Here is a 26,750-nt window from a genome sequence, read left to right as displayed (position 1 = left end):
ATGATTCTATGATTCTATGATCTTGCCAATACAGATATGAATGATATTTGCAGTTGTAAATGAAAGCTGTTACTAAAGGCATTTTCTTAGATTGGTCACTGAAAATTAGACTGGGAAGGCCATTGCACTGATAGTTTTAAAAGTCTTTCTGATGGAAGCTCTTTTTTTAAAAAATATGTACTTATCCATGTTTCTAATAATGTATTTTACCTGTTCTAAGAATATGTTTGATCTCATATAACTTTTGTTTTTAGTTAAGAGAATTGCCCAACTGGAGCAAGGTAGTTCTGGATGCCTTTCAACTGGTAAAGTTGCTACCTTTCAAGATTCAGAGCTTTTGATCTTTCAGGATATGGATTGAATAATATGATTTTGACATGTCTAGATATTTGAGCTTGGTCTCCCAAATTTCTCTGTCTCTTTAATCTAGAAGATCCTCTATTTGCTATATTTTATTTAGGGTGATAGTTTATAACAAGCAAAATTCTGCATAAATGCTTTGAGAGAAAGACAATATTTCTATTAAGATACAACAGCTCATTGAGTCATCAGTTTTTCTTTCCTGACCCGACAGTTGTCTGGTTAGCAATATGTAATACTGCAAATGTATAGTTACAAATAATCTGATCTTCTGTCATAGTTTTTTATATGGCTGCGATTGAGTAGTGTTGAATTATTCTTATATGTCTCTGTGAGAGACAGATGCTGGGGGATACATCTAACTTCAGTGGTGCTCTAACTGTTGATATAGCTGGGGATCTGTTTGATGACTTTTGTGAGCTGTTCTACCTCGAGAAGAAAAAAATAAATAGGAGATTTACATTCATTTTGTGATTCTTTGTTCCTATGGAAATTGAAGAGACCTTTTTTCTATGAGATGAATTTCAACTTTTCATATCTCTTGAGAATGCATTTCAGGCACTAAGGGAGAACAAAGGAGAGCATTTCTAAGTAGGAAGAGTGCTTTCAGCCCAGACACAAAAAATATGACATCCCCCCCTAGATCTGGCTTGCTAGAGGGTTACTAGTCTGTCATCTCTAGCACAATTATCTCGGTACTTCTTTTGAGTGACATAAGAAGAGTCAAATTCAGGCCTGTGAGCTGCAGATAATTTTTCCTGAGATCAAACAAAGAAAAGAATGTCTATTTTGGCTTTAAACATTGGATTGTAAATACAGTGCTGTTGTTCTTATTATTGACAAGTACTTTTTTGTACCCATTTCTCTGCATTCTCCACATTCTATCATCGGCCATTAGCTCTAGACGAGCTAACAGGAGATTTGTTTATTTGCAGCAACTCTGAATGCTTGCCTTCTCTTTATGGCGGCTGCTGCTGTTAAAATATTTATACCCTTGATTTTAAATAAATAAAGCCTCTATGTTTTTCTAAATCAATGTGGTTGAAAAACCCTTTCTCCCGGGGAATTCTGAATGAATGCCAATTTAGCCTTACAATAAAAAGGCCCTTTCCTCCTGAAGATTTGTAAGCTCTGGCTGAAATATGAGGATGATTCTTCCAGTGGTTCTAGAGTAAATTAGGAATCATTCATCTCAAGTCAAATGGTATTCATGTAAATGAGAAGAAAATCAGCCTTTGCATATATAAAACAAGCACATACCACAAGAGTCACAGTAAAACACTAGAAATGTGTTGCAATGAATTTTTCACTAAAGATTAGAATGCTAGCAAACATGGCCCTGATAGCTGTCTTAAAAGAGGACAAAGAAAATTTAAAAGGATATATCATGTAACAGTGGGCAGTGAACACAGAGTATTCTTTTGTTGTTGCAGCAATTATTTACTTGAGTCACTAGACAAATGGAACAGCTTGTGACAAAAGAGAAATACATATCCTGTGTGAATTCTGTTATTCAGGAGGGAAGGATATTCCCTCCTTCGAAAACATCACTGTTATTGTTATGATTAATTATAGCATGCTTTACACGATCTCCATTCTTCAATGACACTTTGCTTCAGGGAGATGTCAAATGGCCCTCTCTGAAAAGAAATTGGTTTGTGGGTTTTACTGTCTGTTCTTCTTGGTTTCCTCATTTCACAGTCCAGAAGAGGCTTAAGTACTTATAGGGCATCCATTGCCATGGTTTTAGAGAGGCATGTAATCTGCAAGCCACTGCGTTGTCCTGTACGGTATGGAAATTCTGTTATCCCCATTTTATAGGTGATCAGTAAAGACACAGCGGAATTAAATGACATAGCTAAGGTCACACACATTGTCTTTGATTCCGTAGATATTTTGAAATATCTGTCTTCTGTTGCTTCAGCTGTAGAAGCTAAGGATCCCATGTATACATCTTATCTAGGCACTTTGGGTAATTTAGTAGTCATCAGAGACAAGCAGACACTTTCAGGGCACAATTCATTTCATCGTAAAGGAAAACCTAAAAGAGTTCAGAGGAATCATGTTGTAAAACAGGCTATTTAAAGAATCTAGATGATTAGCTGAAAGGTATTCTTCAATTACAAATGCCAGTATTTCATCAGGTCATTCCTACTTCTAGTACCTTCTTTTACTAAACAAAATTTTTCAAAAGTATGTGAATGGTGGACAACATTCATACTGAAAATAACCTACCCTTTTGCTAAGATTTCTTATCCTTAATGGTGCATATTCTCTCTGGAATATATTAGAAATCCTTTTACCTATAATCTATTAGAAACAGTACCTTGCAACTGTAGTGTCTTAATATTTTATTACAGTGCAAACTTCTGTTGTACATCAGCTGCCATGACTGTAGTCAGACATTAAAAAACGAAATGTAAGAGTGTAAGCTTCTGCTAATATGCACAATAAAAAAAAGGCCACTGTTTTTCTTGTGGAATTTTTGCTAATATAAGAATCTAAGTGTTAGGAAAGACTCCAGTAGTCTGTTATCATAGACACTATATCATCAGATTTATTCTCATGACAACACTGTATCTTAAATTACAAAGTAATTTCAAATCTCTGTTTGTTTACCCTTGCTCCTTTTTTTTCTCTCTGGTTTCATTCTCCTAAATGAAATAAGCTAAAATCTCCTAGTCTTCACTAATGAGAAAGAGTCCGGTCTTTCTTTCTTTAGTTCTTTTGTTAAGATAACTTGGTCTTTACTGATGGTACTTCCCAGTTTTGTGTCAGGAGCAGCCCTTTGCATCAAGGTCTTTACTGAAAATACTGTTCAGGATTAGTTCTAATACTGAATTATGTGGAACCTCTCTGCAGCCCCATACTTCTCTTTTTAGCACTATCTAGTCACTTGTTAAATCAACCTACAGGTTCTATTAGTATATATTCTAGAAAAACTAAAATATTTTCCTGTATGACACTTCATCACATGCTTTACTGAAGTACAGAGATTTATTTAGTTTCCTTTTCTTCTAAAAATGAAGTAATTTAATATGATAATCTCACATTATCTACCATTCTTTAAATAGATGTGGCAAATCCTCCCATTTTTCAGTTGTCACAGTGTTATATTTTCCTTTTTAATTCTGTTTAATTCCTTCAGATCAGTTCTTACAGATTTGTGGTAACTTAGGCTTGCTCTTTTTCTCCCCTAAGTTCATCTATACATTTATGACATCCCAGTCAGATAGCACTCATCTCATGCTTCACATATTTATAAAATTGGTTGGTGTTGAATTTGGATTTTTCCTCTGATCAGTTGTGCCCATTTGTCTTCAGCAGACAGCAAGTATCAGACAAAAGCCCATTAAGTATGGACAGGAAACCTCAGGTGCTGTGCAAGAGAGTTAGCATGAAGTTTAAAGAAGTATTTTTAGTTGGTGCTGTGACTGCTGCAGGCTATGCTGAGGTGGGCATTTGTGCAGACACGAGTTGCAGTCTTACTTAATCAGCCTTGTCAACAAGGAGATCTTACTACCTCCATTTCTTAGCTGAAAAATAGTAGGACCATGAAGGTTTACTTAGTAAATGAACATAGGCCCAGAGAATAAACTGTCAATGCATAACTGTTAGGGCAAATAATGTTTTTAATATTACTGCCATCTGGAAAAAGAGCACTGTGAATGGAATTTGCAAGCCAGCAGTGAACAAATTACCAAGATGTTTCTGTCATTCCCATGTTCTTTGACAATGCAGGTACAGCAACTGACAGAGCTTCAAGTTCCTTTGAAAGTCAGACTACTGAGAAGTTGGAAACAGATTAATTAACAGAAAAAAAAAAAAATGCAGTGCTTAATAAAAAGTTTCATATTCAAGGTGTCTGCCAGGTGTTTTCTGCTTTCCATGCTATTTTTCTCCCCACAGCAGGGAACAACACTTTCCATTTTAATCAGGAATACTGCTAGCACTTAAGGCTGGAATGGGGGACCAAATGCAATTTACGATGTAATCCATCTTTTCAAACTATTTTGAAGGGTTTGTCATCTCACTTTGCACTCAGCAAGGCCATTAGCATTAGTGGAATTTTCGGCTGTTGACTGTTTCTCAGCTTTGTTGGCGGGCCCTGTGTCCTACAGCTACAGCTTTGGTCTCTTAATACTGCAGAAATTCATCCTGCTGTGGTGATAGAGATCTTCCGTGCTGTGAAAGTGAATGCTGTCCCTGGTATTTCTATGAAATTCCATTCTATTTTTGTGTCACCATGCAGAAAAAAAAAAAAAAAATGAAAAAAAAAATCTCTAGAGAAATGTTGCTGAAACTCTTCAGCATGTATTTTGAGACTACCTGAAAGCCCTGCTAGAGTGGGGGCTCTGTTCTGGCCAGATGGAACCCACTCACAGGTAACAAAGCTCAGGAAAATTAATTACTTCCGTAGGCTTACTTTTTAAAGTAAAAAAGTCAGTGGTTTGATATAGCAGTTAGTTTTAAAGAAATAATTAATTGTGTAAAGGAAAGTTTCCTAATCTGTGTGCACACATCAAGAGATCAAAGAGATGAAGTGTTATGGCAAAGCCAAAGGTATGACATAGCTCCAGATTCAAATGCTAAATTTAACTATCTACAATGAAGTTGTGTATGCAAGAATTAGGTGCCTTTACTTCTTAAGGTTGATGGAGATCTAGTCAAAACAGTAAGTTTAATATAGAGAGCAGTTCAGATTCACTTCTGCTTCTGGTGTGGTGAATTACTGTATTATATCAACTGGACTAATAGAATTGAAAGGATCTCTGTTAATTAAAATTAGAGATTAGAAAATACACATATCTGTGGTTCCCATGTAGATATATATGTTACAGATACCTGATTTTTTTTAATCTGAATCTGAATCTCCATTCTATATTTGGATCCTCTATAGCACTTTATCTCCTTGATCTTTGAAGTTGCAAATATGCAAGATAAAACCTTCTCTTTCTATAATCAGTTCAAATGACTGTCTCTAGAGCTGAACCCTAGGGTGGAATGAATCCTACTTACTTATGACTCTGTATTTAACTAACCTTAAGTTTTCTATGTAAATGAAGTACAAAAAGAAGCCCCTCACTAATTTTAAGTGAAATCTGGTAACTAAATTAGGTAATATAAATGTGTAAGAGAAGAATTTATCATTGAAGCAGTGAGAAGATGGTGGGAGGAAGTAGTTTTTTGGAGAAACAAACAGGAATACTGATGAGACCTGAGTAGAAAACACGTCAAAAAGAGACTAAGCAGAACCATATATAGAAAACTTGGGAAAAGTAAAGTCTTGACCTGAAGAACTTGTGAAGGAGGAATTGGCATGGTATATAGGGAAGCTAAATACTGAACGAATGACTTGCAGTTAACAAGAGAATTGATCTGTTTCTTTCAGCCCATGCTTTCTTAAAGCAGGCTTGATGGTAAAATTCGTTTGGTTCTCTATACAGACAAAAGACTCTTTTACAGCCAAGGCAGTAGCAAAACTCCAACCTATTTTGAAGGAGAAGAGGTACGTGAGGAAAAACAGCTGCCTATCTCTGTTATCCCACTAAATAAATTGGCCTGGAATACTTTTGTTTGTCTACCAGTAAAGTACTCTGGCATCTCAGGTAGGTCATTGTGCTCTGAAGTGTTTGGCATTGTTTCTAAATGACTTGCTGCCTCTGAAGTTACCATTAAATAAATTAACTCACTTGATACAAGGGTAAAAATCTTTTTAAATGTGACTGTTAATTCCCTTGTAACTGCAATTTCATAATAGTTCCTCTTCTAAAATTAAGCTGTTGGCACAAAGCCAGGCATTACTAGCTGGGGTTTGCGGGGAAAGACTAGATGTCCTAACCAAGTGTCAGTGATCCTTTTCAGCATTCTTCAGCTGGAATCAGTCACTGAACCCAAGCACAGGACAAAGTTATTAACAGAACAATAATTCTTAGGTGTTTTGACAAGGCATTATATAACTAATAATTAACATCTGCACTGCAGTTCTTGTCAGGAACGTAGAGTGTCCATGTTCAGTGAACTAAGTCCAGCAACTGGGATTCTTCATTAGCTTATAATCTGATAAATCAGCTGCTTTTGTTGTTGTTTTTTTTAATTAAAAAATAAAAGTATGTAATTTCAGGCTGTTGATCTTAGTTGCTTCATAGTTTTTCATTTCTATGAGTTCAGTAAGCACGAAGCTGTTTATACTTCCTGTTATTTTCAGAAGGTTGAATGTGATACGCGTCTAATATACCTTGTTAAGTGTGTGTGACCAAAATTATATTAAACATTGGGTTTTAATTTTTTAAAATTTTCATTATTGCTACAAGATGGAAAATAAAACCAGTACTGTTTACCTTTAAGTCTCATATTGGAGCAAAAAAAATGTTCAGTGAAATGCCAAGTATTTGCAACTGTCATGATACAGGAATTGTCAGATTCTTATGTGATTGGGCAAGAAATGCAAGTTTCTACCCACATTTTATAACCATGAAATTAATTCTAAGGAGGTAAGCAACAAGCAAATCTTGTTTTTTTGAATTGTACAAAACCAGTGGTATAAGAACAGCAAAGTAACAGTTTCTCTTGGTGTTCTCTTGGTTCATAAGTTGCTTTACAAACAAACTGAATTTCCAAAACTTCCAATTTTATTTTTTTTTTATTACTTGGGAAAACAAGCTGTGAAGTATCATAAATGTGAATGTAAAGTGCCTGTTACATGTGTAAGTGTTCATTATCTCTGCTCATAATAACAATTCTTCCTTCAGCATCTCTCTCAATCAATTTTAATCCATTTAAAAATTATCAATATTTGTTAATACTTGTTTGCTTAAAAAAGTTCAAGCACGTGGAGATACCATGCAGGAGATTCCTCTAAATGTGGTAGTGGAGATATACTATACATGCACTTTGTGCACCAACTCAGAAAATCTTTTTACTGTGTACTTAGATTTGGATGCAACCTAAAGTGGCCTACTTTCTAGTATCTCTTGTATGAAAAAATAATATACACTAAAAAAAAATAATAAAAAAAATTGTTAAGGGGTGTGGAAGGCGTGACTTGCTGAGATTTTTCGTTAAATAGAAAGAAGACAAAATAAACTGCATTAAATGTGGATTCACTATTTAGGTAAAATATTTCCTCTTTAGAATCACAAAGATTTTTTTCTTCGGTCTTCTAGGTAAGATTTGAAAGCCTGGAAGTACTGCTTTTGCCAAAGATTACAATAGGACTATGTAACTAAGCAAAATTGTTTGGGAAATAGTGTATAGAGACATTGCTTCCATATTAATTTTCAGTATATTGAATATAATGACTAAATACAGGACAGATTAATTTTCAAGCATGGTTTGATAAAATGTAAGTGTTTTCACTCAGGAACATTTGTTTAATGGGAATTTTATTGTAAACCCCACATAAGCTCATTAAGAGACTTACGGATATCTCTTCTGAAAAAATGATGTAAATGAACATAGCTTTTAAAGAAAATGAAGGAACTGAAGCATGGTTGTAGCTCAGATATAATGAAGAAAAGCACTTCCTAGTATTCTCTGTGTAATATGCCTGCAGTTCTGACAACTCAGCTGGCACTGAACTGAATTCTACAAAATGAACTAAATGAGTTGCTGTTACACAAGCAGAATTAGGAAATGGTTCTTTCGCCTCTGGATTAGTTTAATGGCATATCTGACATCTGTGTCCTGTGAAATTTATCAAACGTATTTTTTTTTTGTAGAATGGAAGACAAAATAAACAATATAATCAAACTTACTAGGCACCTAATTTAAGCACTTTCTCCTGTTATATACTTCACTTATTCAGATTCATGTAGCTTAAGTTAGGAGAAAGAGTTCCCAGATTTAGGTCCTAATTCTGCAAAGAGAAATCTACTTCAAAAAGTATTTTCAGTTAAGCTGCTTATTTACATAATAGCACTTACACATAAGGCATCTGCCACAAATTTGCAACAAGTTCAGTTTAACCTAAATTTGATTTTGGTCTGAATTGTACTGAAGGAAAATAGAAAAACATGAAAGTGACAAGAGACATAAACTAGTATTAGGGCTTCATAAAAATATGCATTTTGTCTTAAATTTAATGTTTGTTTAGACAGCTGAATTTAACCTGATTATGGAATGAATTTAATATTTCTGTGCAAAAGTAGTCTTAATTATATTTCTTAATTATCATTCAATTTTTAAACACCGTGGTATATTTCTGCATTTGTGTTTTACAAGAATTGCTGTCTGGAGTATAAGATTTTGCTTTTTTATATTGTTGGTTTTTTTTTTCCTTGTTTTTCATGTATTCCTTAAAGTAATTGCTTTTTCTTCTTTTTATCAAAAAATCATGGGAAAAATGTTTACTTTGGCACATGCCACTGTACAGAGTTTAATCTAGTGCTAAGAAAATACTACTTAGGAAATAGGCCTGAATGTTTAAAAATACAGCTAAGTGATAGAATTTGAAATGAACCTACACTGATTGTTACTGCTGGAAGCTTTATGTTATAAATTTGCTAAAGGTCACAAAGTTAATAACTTGGAACTATTTTTCCAAAGATTAAAACCCAGACTTGTTACTTTTGTAGAGAAACAAAATGACAGCCTCAGCCAAGAGTGCCTCATAAAACTGTGGTTTGTTTAAGCTGAGAAAAAGTGAAGCCTACAGGAATAAAGAATATACTGAGATCTGGGACCAAATTCCTGGAAGTCTGGAAAGGTTGTAGGACAGTGAAGTAAGCTCTATACTTATGGCAAAACAAGCTTTTCCATAGTTTTAATTAAGAATGCTACTATTTGTGATTGTCATGGTTTCGGCCCAACACGACAACAAAGTAACAGCCACATGGCTGCTCACTCAACTCTCTCACACACACACACACTCTGAAATGAGGAGGACAAAGCTCCTGGGTTGAGACAAAAGGACAAGGAGAGTTTTTCACTGATTAAGGTCCCGGGCAAAACAGACTCAACTTGGGGAAAAAATAATAATGTGATTTCACACTAATCAAACACACACAGGACACACATAACACAAAGAGCAGGGCTTGCATGTGTTACCCCACCCCTCCTTTCTTCCCGGGCCCAAATCACTTTGTTCCTGGTTTCTCTCCCTCCTTCCCCCCAGCGGCACAGGGGGACAGGGGATGGGGTTTAGAGTCAGTTCACAGGCTGGTGGTTCTTGCCTGTCTTTCCTCCTCAGGAAGGATTCCTTACTGTCCTTCCCTGCTTCCCCATGGGGTCCCTCTCATGGGAGAGAGTCCTCCACGAACCTCTCCTTCGTGAGTCCTTCCCACAAGATCCGGAGCAAGTTGCTCCAGCCTGGGCTTCCCACAGAGTCACGGGCTGCTTTGGGAACCTCCCCTGGCACCAGAGCCTTCCAAAGCTGCATAACCAGAGTCCACTGCCAGCAAACCCAAGTCCACTGGCCACAAAGTCTAAGTCCAGTGGCCAAGTTCAACCCTCCTGGTACTTTCAGAGAATGTTCCACCATGTTCCTCCATGAGTTCAGGGGGACAACCTGCCATCTCGCCAGGGGTTGCAGGGGAACTTCTGCTAGGGCACCTTCTTCCCCTTCTTCCTCACCAACCACCAGCATTGCTCTCCATCTCCAGCACAGCTCTTCTTTAAGTGCTCCTCTGCTCAGGTTTTATATCAGTTCTTTCATATGTTAATTGTTGGGGAGCACCTGTTGTCCCTCTAATGGCTCCTTGGCTGGTTTTGGATCAGGAGGAGCTTCTCAGCTTCCTTCCTGGGGCTGTTCCTGCTACCAAAAACCCCACCAAACCAGATCAGTGATTAAATAAGAAAACAACTCTTCCTGCTGTTCTATCCTGGTTTCTTCTTTATACATTTCTGTGGTAAATAAGAGTAGTAAACTTATGTTTTGGATACTCTGTAGTTTTCCAGTCTTTTTCATCAAGTTCTGTTGGACACTCCATCTATTAATATTTCCAAAACTTGCTTGAAAACCAATGTTTCATGCAACTATAAAATATATGGTTTTCTTTGAAAGAAAAAGTTGCTTTTTATTATAACACAGTACCTTCTATAAAAATGAATAAACTCTTGTTCTTAAGCTATGAAGTATATATTAAACTAATGGCCAAATAGTATAGAATCATAGAATCATTTTGGTTGGAGACCAAATCACCAAGACCAACTATTAACCTTGCACTACACAACCCACTACTAAACCGTGTCCCTAAGGTTAGTCAAGCAAGGCCTGCCTTTCATAAACCCATGTTGACTGGGCTCAATCACCTGGTTGCCCTGTACATGCTGTGTAATGGCATGCGAGGTGGTCTGCTCCATAACCAGGTTAGTTATATTTCAAGACTACAGGAAAATTTGCAATACTTGGGGACTACAAGAGAATTGGAGATACTTGGGGAGAATTACTGAATGATATAAGCTAAAAAACTACTGAAACTTAATAGATAGTTTGGGTTTAATTAACCCTATGTATGGGCTGAGAATATCCTGGAGATAAATAGAGTAAATAAAGCTGTATGAGTCCTTGTTTGAATAGAAAGTTTTTACCTAATTTAGAATTCAAATAGATTTGTGGTGCAATAAATTTCTTATTTCTCAGTCTAGCCCATACCTTTTATATTGTTAACTATTTTTTTTTCTTTTTTCCCAGTTTTCTGTTTTCCAGGCTTCTAACTGTCTGGTCTGTCCTACTTTTAAGACTTCAGGAAGCCTCAACAATCGCAGTCATCTCTCTCTCTCCCTCTTGTAAATAGCAGCATTTGAGAGTTTTCCACATATTTCAAAGTGTGACGAACTAGAATAATTTTAAAGTATTAATTTTCTGAATGATAAATTGGCTATAGGGTCCCTCCAGTAAGACTCTTCCAGGTTTCAAATTATCTTCCTGGATGAGTATGCTCAAGGTGCACTGCCATTTGGGTATTTTGGATAGTGTAGCTGTGTGCTGGTTTATTCACTGGCTTCTGGAACCATTTTGCTTATAATGGAAAAACTTGATTCAAGTGAATTTTCAAGAGATCAGAGTGAATTAATCTAACATCATCTGAAATAGCAACAAAGACCTAGCCTCATCACATGCATTTTAAATACGTAGAGGTAGATACAATAGCCATCCTGGATTTCCTTTTTATCAACGGACAGAGAAACTCACACCTCCAGAAAGTGAGTCAGGTCTTCAGAGAGCTGAATCACTTCCTGCAAATGCCTCTCTCTCCATTGATAACACAAGGAGGCTAAGATGACTTCATACCCAACCTGAGCACAGCAATTAAGTTACTAATTTTGTGAGTGATTTTTTTTCAATATATATCACTCTTAATTTCATTCTCTTGTGAAATGAAGATACAAGTCTTACACAGATATATAAAATACATCTATAAGAATATGTATATATATATGTGATATATATGCAAATACATTTAATGCATATTTGTACAGATAGCACAGATTATCGTATGTATGTGTAAGATGATGAACTGCACTTTATTCAGTTATGGATTAGTAAAGCCAATATCCTTACTTCAGAAAAATCACAAGGTATCGTGCCTGCCCTCAAGGCATGATCTGTATTAATCACAAGTCAGAAGACTGGGTTTTTACTGTAAGTTAGAGAGCGATCAGTAAAAACAACTCTTTTAATTTAGACTTTAAAAAATAAAAATAAAATTAAATTCAAGTTGACTGGTTTTATTTTTTTCTGCTGTACATGAGTTAATGGTGAGGCTTACAGCAGCAGCATAAAAAGTTTACAAAACTGTTTAGTGTAGAAAAAAATATTGTTCAACTCAGCTTCAAAAGACTCTGTCAATCTTATTTTGAATAACACTTTTTTTTTTTTTTTACATTGATTCCTAACTTTTCTCACATGCACTTTTTAGAAATTACTGAACAATATTTGATTTTATGATAAACAGTTGACCAAATCTTCCAAATTGAGACTTAAGTTGGTTTTGACTGACAGCAGGTTCATGTTTGGGGCATATTAATAGATCAAAAAATGTGACCATGTCAAAAGTGTTGCTGTCTCAGCAGATTGCCTGTAATTCAATTAAATTAAATACTTTGATCAACTACCATAAGTATTTAGGTGTGAGAGAAAAAAAAGATAGTAAATGATTGTGACCATGGGATGCTTTATAAATACTTTATTATCATCATCCATCATCACCTTTTGGGAATAAAGACTTTTTTAGGCAGCAAAATGAAGAGCTACATAACAAAAAAAGATGCATGCTGAAAATGAATATTATTCCAAATACGTGAACACTGGCTGTGCTTTGGTCTCATTAAGTGAGCCAATGAAATTTAGAAGGTTCATTTGAATCCTCTGTGGAATTTTGATTTGTTAGATTGTCCTGCTAAAATTAAATGTATGGCAGGAAAAAATGCTAATTTTGAGAAAATAAGATTAGATGAGATAGCGTTCTTCATGTGAGTAGCTTCAGTGTACAAGAAGATGGATGAGTTCCATGCCGTGCTGAAGTTGGATGCAGATTTATAAAGATATGCTGTCTGCTCTTTGTATGCCATGAAGTCTGTCTAAATAACAATATCCTCTCAGGGAGAGAATCTGCTGTTCTGGCTTCCCATGTATTACTGTGTTTGGACTATCACCATTTGCAAATGTTGACTTTTCTTCTGTATCTAAAGAACGAAATCTGTATGAGAGATGTGTAAAACATTTAATCTTTATTTATTTGTTAACAAAAGGGGGTTTTGCCAAATCCTGTTTGCACTTCTTTTCTCTTGCTCTCCCTGGAAGGTGACTGTCTGCATCCACAACGTGACACTTAAGCTGAGAATACAAATTGCAGTAGTTTGTGAGGGTTTGTTTGTTTGTTTGTTTGTTTTTTAATGACAGAATTTAAAGCAGAACGCAATCCTAGGTATTATTTTGTATCTACTGTATTTCTAAAGGGTACTACAATTTGCAACATTTGTCAATGTAAGTTTATACACAATACAGTTTTATGTTAATATTTGCTGATACATAGACTTTTCAAACCAGAAGAAAACACTAGGTTGTCTAGTGCAACTACTTTTTTTACTAAAATGTATAAAGTTTCACCCAGTTAAACTCTGAAAAAAACCAACAAAACAAGTGACATAGATATCTGAACATAGGCAATGTACAGTGCATGGTAAATAGCAAAGCTGGATTTTTATGACCAGTGAAGAACACTGAATCATCCAGGTTTGAGCCATGCCATGGGCAGCTCAGCACCACTGCAGATCATGACTGCTTTGGAATGCCTCCTGTAGCATCTTCATACATAGATCATGCCCTTGTGATTTAAAGACTGTTGTAATTCATCTGTCTATTCATAAAGACTAGACAACACTAAGCAAACTTGACCTCTAGTATCTCACAAGCTCAGCAGTCCCATAACATGGATTCAGTTGATTAGGAAATGGTTTGCTTACTATCTTCTGTGAACAGCTGAGGGCTAGAATTTGGGCTAGAATAGTTCAACTATGTTAGTTGAACTCTTAAAATGCCAAACAGATTTAGATACTCAAGATGTCAAAGGAAGGGAACAATGACATTCTTAACTTTGGAAAGATTTAAGTATGAAACAATCTCTGTCAATGGAAGACTGAGACAATTTTGTGTAGAAGTAGGTTTCTGTGGAACCCATCTTGATCACTTAAGTACTTCACAGAATTGTGTAGAAAATCTTACTCTACCAGGCTTTCCTGTTTTATCAGAAAATACTTTAGTTGCTGCATTTCTGTGTTCTACCTCCCACACACCCTTACACCCTGCCTCTTTCTCCCTCCCTGCCAACACCCCTCCCCCTCCATTCCCTGTCTTCCTCTGCCTCATGTTATTGTGCTGATTAAGGATTCTGGCAGCATATTTCTGCTAGGTAATGCAAATTTAAGCTAACATTACAGTACTATTTAGTTCAGTAGTGATGAAAAAGAAGTTTGGGCCAAGAGAAGGAACAGGCACTAGGAGGGGTGTCTTGTCTGTACCTGAGTGCACAGGATGCTACTCCAGGAAGAGGAGAGAAAAATAGCAGGTTAAAAAGCGGTGGTCATAAATCTACCAAAACTGATAGCAGCAATGTTAGGAGTCCAAGGACTCCTAACAAGGGAATTTGGGGAAAGAATGTGATTTTTTCAGTACTAACTGTGCCAGGTGGAATGACCATGCAATAAGCCACTAAAAGTATAGTTTAAGTAGTCGCTGAACAATCTTGCTGTTAATTAATAATACCAAGAAAACACATCCAGCACAGCATGCCTGGGTCTTTGTAGTCTGAGATTTCTTTTTTTAACAGACTAGAAATAAACAACAGTTTTTCTCATTTATTTGTCTGATACTTAAGACTTAAAAAAAAAAAAAGTCAAAATAATCTTTTTCATTATAAACTCTTCTAGTTTTTATATGTATTATGTGCAGTAGCTGCAAAACCTCGATGAAATGTAATAATGTCATTTCAATTCCAATGTATGTGGAAAAACATGTGGTCTCAGAAAAGGTTATTTAGTAAAATAGTCCATGAAAACTTAAAAAAGCTTTCTGTATTTGAGGTTAAATAGAGCTGAAAATTTTGTTCCTGTTGTTTTATTTCTAAGATGCAGTATGAAAAGTTAAATAACTTTGATTGTCTGAAACAAAAGTATGGCCATGTTCAAATCTGCTATTCTTAATGCCCTCAGGCAAAGAGCACCCAGTAGTTTTTTCTGAGACCAAAAAGCCTCACTGAATGGAACTTATTTTATGTTCTTAACTCTCAGAACTGAAGAAGGAGATTCCTTGTGTTAAGAGAGTTTTAAAGAAGCAGGTTGAAAAGCAGCTGGTCAACACAGCAGAAGCTAGTTGCTAATTGCAGCAGTTAGTTAATCAATGAAATAGCAGTTTTGCTTCTGGGTCTAATAAAAAGAGATAAGAGACCCCACAGAAATTCCAGCATTAGGTTATGACCAGCTCTTGAGTGGCATACATTATTTTCCTTCTTACACCTGTCTGCTTTTGAGCAGGCAAGTCATGCGTCTGCTTGACAGCTATTAACAGAATAAAATAACAACAAAAAAGCATTTTTGGGTAAGATCTGATATATTTACAAAGACAATTTAAGAGAGTGTTTGTTATGCACTTTTGTGTTTGCTTTCAAAACATTTAACTCCAGAGACAGATGGCTTTTGCCATTTTATCAGCACTTGTGTCATTATATATTGAAGCAGCCAAGACTGATAACCAGTCCCATGTATTACAGTTTGTTCTGAGAACAAATACTTTGAAAAAACTCCCACATATCAGTAAAGTACTTCAGTGTGGAAGAACTTGATACAGAAATTTCAGTGATATTTTTATGAAGAGAAAGGAAACAAATTAATACAACTATAAAACTAAAGCAGCAGGAACAGGTTTTTAAGTGGTGTCATTCTATGTGGTAACAAAACAACTATAGAAAACTGGGTGAAAGCTATTGCTCAGCAGTGGTGAAGGAGAAAGATAATTACCATTAAGGCAGTATTATGCTTTCTCTGTACAAAGCAGAGAACTCTCCAGTGCAAGCTACCCCTAGAAGATCTCTCTTACATCATCTGCTCATGATAGTTTCAATTTATGGTACTTAATAACAACCTGAATAATAAGGACTCTTAGAAAATAATAAACTTTCTATACTTGAGTACATAATTACACAAAACAGAACCTGAAAAAAACACATTGTTGAAAAACTTATCTCTCTTTTCTTTTTGTAGGTGAGATCCATTTTTCCCAAATCAGTTTTTCATCTTTTTCCTGTGTTTTACAGTAGGACGTTTATTGCATTATTAGCAATAGTACTTACAAAAAGGGTCTTAACTAAGGGTCTTAACTGGAGATTAGGTGGGACAGGCACCACACACATTATGAATGAGACTGACTTTTTCCTGAGTCAGTAAGCATGGTCATTCCTTGTAGTAGCTGAACAGCAAAATATATTCTTCACAATCTGCATTTCTAAAAAACTCAACTTACTGGATTTCTTTTTTTCTTATGATGGCTTAAACCGAAAGTGATTAAAATAACAATTAATTATATATTAAATGAATGCTAATTATATATATTGATTATGCATTGGATGAATGCAAGGCACTTTATAAACTTAACCCTCACAATATTTTAATAAGGCAAGTAAATATCCCTGTATTTTACAGATTGGAAAGCGTGGGTCAGAGTACTTGGAAAATATGCCCCACGCACTTCAGTAGGAGTCCAAACCTGTTCTCTGATTCAAAACATGCATTTTGTTCATAGATTTTTTTACATACCAACATGTGTAGAGGTGTGTGCAAAGTTACACCATACCTCACAACTATTAAAGCAGTAATACAGCTAAGTGTCCTACAGTTATTCCCCTGTGATTCTCAGCCCTCTAAAAGGAGAGGGCCTCACTCCGTCTGCAACTGTAACTTGGTGTAACCTACATTCATATAAAAATTATAATTGTCCTGAGACTGCTTTTTTTTAAAATCTCTGCATAGGAAAAGCTGACTAGAGTAGGACTTGCACACAGTAATTAATTTTTGAAGTCTATGTAAGTGGGACAGTGGTATTTTGTTAAACCAGTAAAAAACCAAAAAATCTGAGGAGCTGCTTGTCTGAACAATCATCTCAATGTTGTTACCCCATTCCCGTCTGCTTTTCATAGTAACAGATACCTAAATATTCCAGTGCTCTTCAGAAAGTTTATCAACTTAAAGATGGCTAAAGCAAAGGATGCTTAAAATCCCTTCCGAGTTTAACAGCATTAACTGCCTATAACTCTTCCTAAAGAAAGCAAAACACATGAAGTAAATCTTCCAGAGATTTTGACATTTAGCTTATAGAGCCACTTCCATATTTAGTCCTAAGTAAAACCAGCTTACTACTCATTTAAATTTTAAATTGAAATAAATATCCTATCTTTTGAAATTTATTTAAGCAGAAAAAGTAACTTATCCCCTTCAGAACTATGGTACTGAAAGCTCTCCTATTAACCTTTTATTCCACTGTAGATTGGAAGCACAGAGTGCATGCACTGTATTTCTTGAAATGTGTCATTCTGTGGTGAAGGGTTTTCTTTGTGTTTGGAAGTTTTAATTGCTACCAAAACTTTCCTCCATGGTCAGCAAGATAGCACTGTACTGTGAGAGTAGGCATGTTGCAAAAAGTTCTGTCACTTCTCTATTTTTCCTCTGAAAATGGGAAAAAAAAAACTAATTAAAATTAAATTTCTGTTGTCAGAAAAAAAATTGTGAATAAAATAAGCTTCTGACCTATGGATTAACCTTTGGAAATGTTAACTATTTGCTGTGAGTGCTTCCTTTGCTTATTATTGCTATTTGTTGCACTAAGTACCTGCCTCAGTTTCATTATAACTTCATGCTGGAGGATTCAAAGAGGAGTTTTATAGAAAAAAGAATCCCTCTTTTCCAAGGAGTGATCACAGTTCTCATTTTAGAATCAAGGTTCTTGGTTCTCAGTTAAATCTTTGCTAAGCTCCTACTAAACTCCAATTCCTTTTTTTCCCCCTTTTCTTTTCCTAATGGTTCTGGCTTAATTATTTCAGCTTGTATTTGCCTAAATGAAAACAAGCATTTATTATATACATTTTTCATATTGTGGTTGTTAACAATAGGACACTTTCTCATATGTGAAATCCATAAGCAGCTTTTATTATGTTTTACTGTATTCTGTTGCTTCAACAGCAACCTGTGTATTCGCTAGATATTCAAAAAGAGAAGCTACTCACAGATAAGATTAACTAATTACATTTTAACATATAGAAATATACCTTATTGAATTTCTAAATGTGTGTGTAAAAGCAGTGACTTGAGAAATTTTGAAAATCTACCACAAATTGTTATATTCCAGTAGAAAGAAAGAAAGAAAGAAAGAAAGAAAGAAAGAAAGAAAGAAAGAAAGAAAGAAAGAAAGAAAGAAAGAAAGAAAGAAAGAAAGAAAGAAAGAAAGAAAGAAAGAAAGAAACCCCTGAAACAAACAACAAACCAAGCAACTGGGAAAGAGTAGCAGTTTCCATAAAATTAATTAGGAAAATTTCAGAAAAAGGCCTGTTACTACAGGTAATTTATTGTATATGCATGGAGTACAAGAGAATGAAATATTCTTTGGCATTGTAACACAACTCTTTGTTTGGGTGTCCTCACTTATCATTGTGAGTCTTAATTATAATATTATAGAGATACACTTTTTTGGCTGATACACAAGTGACATGTTCCTTCTGATTAGTAATGCTTTTTAAGATGCCTCATAACTTCACTATTCATGCCTATCTGCTAAGGTTCTGTCTCAAAAATCGATCTATAATTTCCTTCCTGTCACTGAACTGTTTAATCAAGGAAAAATGTCTCCTTAACTCTTCAAATGTCTACGGTACAAGCCTGTTGATATACTCCGAAATGAAGAGGCATCTCAACAGTCTAGCTCAAAATTTCAATATAGTTATAGTTAGCAAAGAATGACAACAAAGCATATCTCAGCTATTGAGAAATATCCAACGAAGATACACAAAGTGATTTTTCTGCCTTTTTCCTGGCCTGGTCTTCTTCATACATCCAGTCTGATCAGATAAGCAAAGTTTGAAATTTAGAAATGCAGTTAAGATGGAGAGGAATTTAGTGCTGCTGAAGACATGAATGGCCTGACCGGTCTGCTTGATTGCAAGATGCCTGCAGTTGGCCATCTGTGTCCTCAGTAGTATGTGAAAAATAAATGTGAAAAATCTGAAAAATGCCACGGGACAGGGTTTAGTCATGGATGTGGCAGGGATAGGGTAGTGGTTGGACTCGATGATTTTGAAGGTCTTTTCCAACCAGAGTGAGTGAGTGAGTGATACTGTGATGTGGATATTTAATATGCATAGTACTTTGCCAGATGTAATTTCTGTTTCCTGTGGTCACGTATTCCTGACTTAAAAGGAATTATGAGAACAGTTCCCTATCAAGCACAAGATTCACATAAACTTTCTTTTTTATTTACCCCTTGATTTTTATGGTTGCATAGCAGCTATCTGAGATGTGTGTAATGGTCAGAAGAATTACAGATTTTACTCTCTTTCCTGTTGCAGGGTTTTGAAGTGTTTCATGGCTTCATATTAAATTCAGCAAAGTGTAACTTCTCTCATACTTGTTGGCAGTGTGCATCAGAGGTTTTTTCACTGGGTAGATGTCTAGAACTATGCAATAATCCATGTTTGTATAATAGTAGACAGTAGAATAATCCTGCATGCAGAGCGTTCCTTCGGGCAAGCCCGTTTTTGAATAGTTTAGATGTTTCTCAATTTGCAGTAGGCTATTAGTTCACCCAGGCTCTGTAACAGTAAAGTGAGTTGAAAGCAGGAGAAAATACATGCAAATGGAAGGCCTTTACAAGCAGTATCAATTCTCACTGCAGAGATCTGCAGTGAGAGAGATCTCTGCAGGGAATATGTTTACTTCTGCTGATATTTTTACCTACCTAGCTCTTTTTTCTTAATGTGACTGAAAAAATGAGTGAAGTTTATTCATTGTAGGATCTGAGACTGATAACTTAGGGCTAATTGAATTGTATTTCCACTTTCAGAAACTACATAGGTAGCATATACAGAGTATACACCCTACAAAGCAACTACTCTAGCAGAATGAAAATGTATATAGGATTAACCAGCATAATATCTTGTTGCAGAATCTTTATATTTTCTAATGAGGTATATGAGAAAAGTTTAATACCAAATATCACAATCTAATACTATATTTTTTTTTATTATTTTTTTTTCCCTCTTTCTTCTTTGTTTTTCTTCTACAGATGGGCCTCTTGGGCCACGAGGATTAGCTGAAGCCACAGAGATGTGTACTCAAGAATGCCTGGTTTTGGGTCACTCAGACAACTGTTGGATGCCTCCCAGCTTGGGCCCATACCAACAGCCAAAGTCTCCTCTCTCCACCTTTGCATCTCAGAAAGAATGGGTTAAGAAGGACAAACTAGTTAATGGGCACACATTGACCAGGACCTGGAAAGAAGACAGCAACAGAAACCAGTTCAGTGACCGAAAGCAGTACTGTTCCAGTGAGGGCCACTTCAACACTGGCAACCACATGACTGACATTCCTCTGGCCAACTTGAAGTCTTATAAACAGGCCTCAGGAGCTGTTGAGAGTCCAAAGGAACATCAGCTATAAGAAATGGTTACTTTGGACCAATGACTTTAGCCTACTTAGACTTGCTTATACTGTGTGTGTGTCAGAGCTTTATGTACTGGGTAGACTTCTAGAACTATGCTTCACCTAGCAAAGATTATGCATATCCTTATATGAGCACCGTGGAAGGTGTGATGTCCTGCAACATGAAAGAGTGTTTTTACTAGTTGTGTGATTTTGTTAAACAGACATGATAAAAATCTGCAGAGATCTCTCCAGATTGCAGATATCTTGTTTTTGGTTTTGTTTTGTTTTTTGACCCTGGACTGCTGCTATGAACAACAGAAGATGCATTTGGAGAGTGAGAGAGCAAGAAAGCTCAGTGGATTGCAATGATTAAAAAGCATATCCAGTTAGAAAATTGTGCTTTTGTTTTCATTGATCTAGGCTGGGACCGTAATACTTGAGATCATATTGCAAACAAAACTAAAACTGTAAACATTAAACCTATTGTGCTATTAACAATGTTAGTGGACACTTATAAGTCAATCAGTGTTCAAATACTTGTAAATAGAAACAGTTATTACTTACAATTTTTGTGTACTTATAACGTTCACTTGAAAAGATACTGAAGCATATTTCTGTGTTTCACAGTTGCTTTTTACTTTCTTTCATTTGCTTTCTGTTTTTTTGCTTTTATTTTCAGTGATGGTGTTTCTGTGTTAGTAGTCTGTCTGACACACAATGTTCCAAGCAAATCAAAACACTTGTGTTGAAAGTGAAAAAAGGAGTAATGGGGTGGGAGGGACGGTTGGTTGTAGAAAGAAAAAAATATATATATATATCTGTGTAGTAGCAAATGATACCAGCATTCAGATAGAATTTCTTCTTCCTTTTATTGTTATTTATTTATTTAATATTAAGAAATGAAAGGACTTGTGTAAGGGCTTAAAAATTTAGCATTTTTTTTTAGAATTGCCATTATGTTCCATAAAACAGGAAAACTGCAAAACAAAAGACTAAATTTGTGGTGGTGAATGGAAGGGAAAGTTGTTCACTTGGAATCCTTGATCAAATTAGCTGCAGTCTGTCATTTAATAAGTGATAGCTGGCACTGATCTTAGCTGGAATATACGGAGGAAATTCTACAGAAGCAAATTTTTTTCCAATTGGGCAGGTGTGTGTCTATACCTAAGACAGTTTGTATTGCTGAAGCAGCATTTGTGTTGATCTCCATCTGCGTTAATGTTGTAGTAACACAAGTGTTTTTAGACCATAGCCACAGAATATTTAATGTGTTGTGCCTTCATGATGTAACAGAGCATTCTCCTGGTAGGCTAGTTGGGGGAACTAAAGGGTTAAATCTCTTAATTATTGCTGTTTAACTGTTTGTTATCATAGTTGGTCAATGCCTGGCAGGTACCAGTATCATGTCACCTCAGTCAAACCAGCAGAGTTTAACCTAATGTTAATAAGATCTAAGTTGCACGCAAAGCAAATCCGAATCCAGACATTTTTAGATGTTTTTTGTTAAGGCATGACAGATGATTTACACAAATAAATAGCATGCAAAAAAAAAAAAAAGAAAAAAAAGAAAAAAATTAAAAAAAATTAAAAATAGTCCTTACAGAAGAAGGTAAGTTACTTATGCAACAGTGAAACACCAGTCTTAAAGTAACAAATTTAGCTAATCTGAAGGTGATTTTGTTCTTGCCAAAAATACAAGGTTGGTTGTTTGGTTTTTTTCTTTATTCTTCTGTATATAGCAGTTCACTTCTTTTAACTTTTTTTTTTTTTTTTTTTCCCCTTCACAGTATAAAAGGCATTAAAATGGGCTAGGGGTGCATTGCTTATTGCAGTACTTATGTCAGTTTGTGAGGGGTGTTTGATGACTTTGACAGAATAAGTATCTAACCAGATATCCTTGTTATTGCTTTGCCAGTTCAACGTTATTTAGTTATTCAGCTCTTGCAATAAATGTTCTGAATTCCCGATTGTGTTGTGTTAGTTCTTGGGCAGATGCCTAAGGGACTTTATTCCTGTTAATTTATCTTTCGTTCTTTCTTTTGTTATTGGTTAGTTTATTTCTTTGTTTCATGCTGAATTTCCAGTTATTTTTCTAAACGTATCATGGTCCATTTGGTTCATATAGATATGTGTAAGAATGGATTATACAACAAATGATAAATCCTGAGGGCCATATTCTGTCATTCCTGGGGTAAGTAGGAACTAATTAAAAATGAGTTATTTGAATTGGGTAAAGTGTTACTTACCCAGCACAAAGGTGACAGAATCTAGCTCAGATTCGTAAGGCATACTTAAACACATGTAATAAGCATCCTTGCATGAATCCTTGTAACTGTACAGTGGTAGCATATAGAAAAGTCAGCACTTACCACACTTCAGTCTTTTCTTTTGAGAGTAGAAAAAAGTATGGTAATATGGTAAATACTTTTTTACAAGGAAAATTTGTGTGGTTTATATAATCACTTTTGTTGCATCACAGTAAGAAAAAAAAAAAAAAAAAAGGGAAAAAACCCCAAAACATTGAAAAGACTTATCAACAAAAGTAACCTCTTTTTTAACATACTGAGTTCTAAAGCAGAGGTTCCCTGAGTTCTGTATTAAAATGAGAAATAATTACTTGGAAACCCAAATAATACCAACTATTTAAAATTGTAAGTGCCTTTTTAGACAGAACATACTTAAAAAATTCTATCACAGTCAGAAAATAGAGGATGTGACTATTGCTACAGAAAGAGAGCTGTATTATGTTCCAACCTGCAATAGACAGGAGGAGGAGAAGAGGGGAGGAGGAGAGGAAGAGAAGGTGGAGAGGAGGAGAGGAAGAGAAGGAGAGGAGGAGGAAAGGGAGAGGAGCTGTATCTTAATCCGATTTAAACCAAAGGAGTGTTTTCCGGAGTGTTCCATGAAAACTGAACTTGGCCCTAAACATGTATTCAGTAAGTGCTCATTCATCCACAACAATAAAGAAAAAAATAACTCGCAAATTAATTAGAGAAAAAAAAAAAAAACAACAAGAAAAAAAAGTTTAATCTTGACAGGAATTCAATGACATGTCAAACAAGGGACTTTTTTTAGATTTTTTTTTTAATCCTACTGCACAAAATGAGAAGGCAGCTGAATATTGAGGCTAAATATTACTTTAAAATATTAGTAACCTGGCATGATATGGATGCATCTCTTATGCCAGTTGTAGCTTTTTTAATTCAGCTAGGAAGATTGGACTTATTTATTGACTGATTAATGCACACATTTGAAGCACTGCTGAAAAGATAAACCAAAGGTTTCTGCAACAGTCCTTTATTTTTACTGTCACTGGCCAAAACCCTTTGTCCAAATAAAAAGTGGAAATCATGCACGGATACAGTTATTTAGTCCTACTTAATCCTATACTGTGCCAACTCCTACTAAAGATAGAGCAGTCAGGACCTCTTTCCCAAGAATCTGTCTGACGGCAGACAAAGAAATACATGAAGCAGAATTGAGGAGGAAGCAGAAATATACATAAATGTTAATAAATAGTTATGGGGGAAATTATATTAACATTACTTACTTATGTGATTATTAACTTTTAGCAAATTATTAATAGGAATAGTGATCAGAAATAATCTTAAAGCCTTGAGCATGGAGTAAGCTAAACTGTAATGGAGAAAATCAGGAAGCTTTGGATGCGTAAATGGCATAAAAGCAGGACATGCATATCTGTCAAAGAGGAAAGAACAGGAGTAATAAAGGCTGTTGCAGCTGACATGAGATAACAAAGAAAGAGGGAGAAGAGGATCACAACATTGGTCAGAATTTTAATGTTGGAGTGTTTTGAATAGAGGGATGCACTAGTAGCTTTAACAAGAGAAGGACACAGTGAGAATCACGGGACATGGCGATAGATGATGTCAGGGGATCCATGGGACTCATGACAAGGTACGAAAGTATTCCTGTTGGCATGAGAGCACAGCAGCGGTGTCTTATCTAGTTCAGACAGAAGAACAAGTCGTCTGTGATGGCTGATTTCCCTTGCCCACAAAATATTTACCTGATGCAGCTGATAAAACTTTCTTATGGCATGTATCCTTGCCGTGAAGTAAATAAGCAGTGAGAGTTCTCCACAGTATGTGTACTCACACATGCCAATTCAGACAGCGAGAGCAACTTAGTACTCCTGACATCATCTCTGAATGCTCAGTTCTTTCCTGTTTGATTCAGTTCTCTAGCAGAACTGTGTTTCAAAGTCTCAATTTCATTTAATTTATGTTCTTGCAGACCTTGCTGCTGTGATGAAAAACTTCAAATTGGAAACCAAATCTAGGGCAGAGCAAGGCATTTTAGTATACAGAAAACATCATAGAGTATCACGCAGAAATGTGGATCAGCTCAGTATATAATGCACAGTTAAACACTAACTCGATATTCATTTTGTTAACTTGTGCTGCAGATCACCTTAGTGGACATAGCCATCAAATTAATTGTATCATAATCTTAAACAACCTTTCCATTTTCCTCTTACAAAACAAAACAAAACAACAAGTCTGGTAGATGCTTCCTTGTAAAATTATAAGATATTCTTTTTCACACATTATTGGGTGAAATTATTTTCTCCAGATTGGCTTTTCTGAAATATGAGACCTTAAATAACACAGCTGCTTATATTATAAACTGCTTTTAGCTATTGAAAACCCATTTTATACTTTGTTTTCAACCAATTGAGCATTGTAACATAGAGGGCCAGATTCGAATCCTTCAGGCTTTATTGAACTTCTTACAAGCAAAATACCAGGACTAGTCCCATAATTAGTGACAGAAATAGCAAGTCCTTTAGTATGCAGTGGACTAGCAAATGGTTGAGAAAAGGAAAATATTTCCAGGTTTTAAAAACAATGAAATGTATTTATAAACTTAATACTAACAAATGCTTATTTAAAAGCACTTTAAAAAATACTGATTTAGACACATCACTTCACTGGACAGTAACATAACTTTAGGTGCTTATGTGTATCCTCATCCGGCCAAAAACTGCAGCTTTTTTGTGACACTGAGGGCAGTTAATTTCTTTAGAACACAGCAGTAAGCATCCTCCTGTAGGAGAAGCTCAGCATTTCACAGGACTGGGTCCACAATGGGAAGAATATCACAGACATACATGCCATATGCTAAGGTTTGAAGCAAGAATGCTTTATCTAACTGTAGCATCTCATGGCTCTAACTACAGCTTTAAGTTTATACTGCTACCTAATTGTACAATAAAAAAGTATGTCTTTAACTACCAGAAAGGTTCTCAAGTACTCATTGTATATTATGAAAAGGAAGAACTGAAAGAAAATGTCCCTCATTTTCAGAAATACGTTGTGTTTATTTTTTTTTACCACAGCCATTCTAAAGTCCACCTGTTGTGCCTAGGTATTGCAACACATTCTAATATTGCATGGCATGTAAATAGATACCTTAATTACTCATAATTATATTATTATATACACACATATATAGAGATTATATATATATACTTAAATATTATCAATCACATAATTACTCAGTATTATTTAATGGAATTTTGGGACTATGGATTTTGTTGTTTGATGTACTTTAACTTGTATGAAGCAGCATATTCTTAAGACTACCTTCACCAATGCTTTTGATTATTTATTCGTTAAATAAAGTGCTTTCTTTTGGTTGTTATAATCCTGTTTGTACAACCATGTGAAAATGTTAAAATGGGTAAGTACTGTACGGGAATTATAACTGGTTTTTTTCTTGCCTAAATATATACCTATAACAATATTTATTAGTGATCTGAGTTTTAAAAATGTGTGGTTTTATGTGTTTGCTATCTCCTTGCACATGGTCCAAATTTCAATGAAAGCTTAGATAATATTCCTTCATGTAACTCTGAGTGCCCCAATAGCTTTTAAATGTCTTTTTGCCTTTATTCACAAATGAAATTACCATGACATCTGTACTTAAATTTGTTGTAAAATAAATGTGTAATACAGTACTCAGGGTTTGCTCACTGTAGCTATCCTAAGCGAAGCTACAGTCTTAATTTCTCAGGTAAAGATCTGTTAAGCCTCAGAGGCTCTCCACTCCGAGGCAAATATTTAGGACAGCTGATTTAACAGAAACTGAGTCAGAAATCTTGTACAGTGAAGTGTTTCTTTCATGTTTCACAGTCAGCTTCCATCTTTGTTTTGTAGAGGTCAACTTGAATGTGTGCCTCTAAGAAGCTCAAAAATTTATTGTTGATAAAACTGGGAATGTTTTTTTGGTAACCCTTAGTT

General features: G+C 35.4%; 1 protein-coding gene across 3 annotated transcripts in view; it reads left to right on the top strand.

Moving 5' to 3' along the window:
• The window catches only part of PCDH9 (protocadherin 9), a 720,963-nt gene extending 697,632 nt beyond the window's left edge, over positions 1-23,331 (top strand). For all 3 annotated transcript variants that reach the window (XM_051626354.1, XM_051626344.1, XM_051626369.1), the window contains one exon: positions 20,126-23,331. In XM_051626354.1, coding sequence (XP_051482314.1) covers positions 20,126-20,499 — 374 coding nt within the window. In that variant the 3' untranslated portion in view covers positions 20,500-23,331. The remainder of the gene's footprint in view (positions 1-20,125) is intronic.
• Positions 23,332-26,750: the final 3,419 nt, after the last annotated feature.

This window comes from Apus apus, chromosome 1, assembly GCF_020740795.1.
Source record: "Apus apus isolate bApuApu2 chromosome 1, bApuApu2.pri.cur, whole genome shotgun sequence".
Classification (NCBI taxonomy): domain Eukaryota; kingdom Metazoa; phylum Chordata; class Aves; order Apodiformes; family Apodidae; genus Apus; species Apus apus.
Note: the sequence above shows the minus strand (reverse complement) of the source record. Positions and strands in the feature narration are given on the sequence as shown.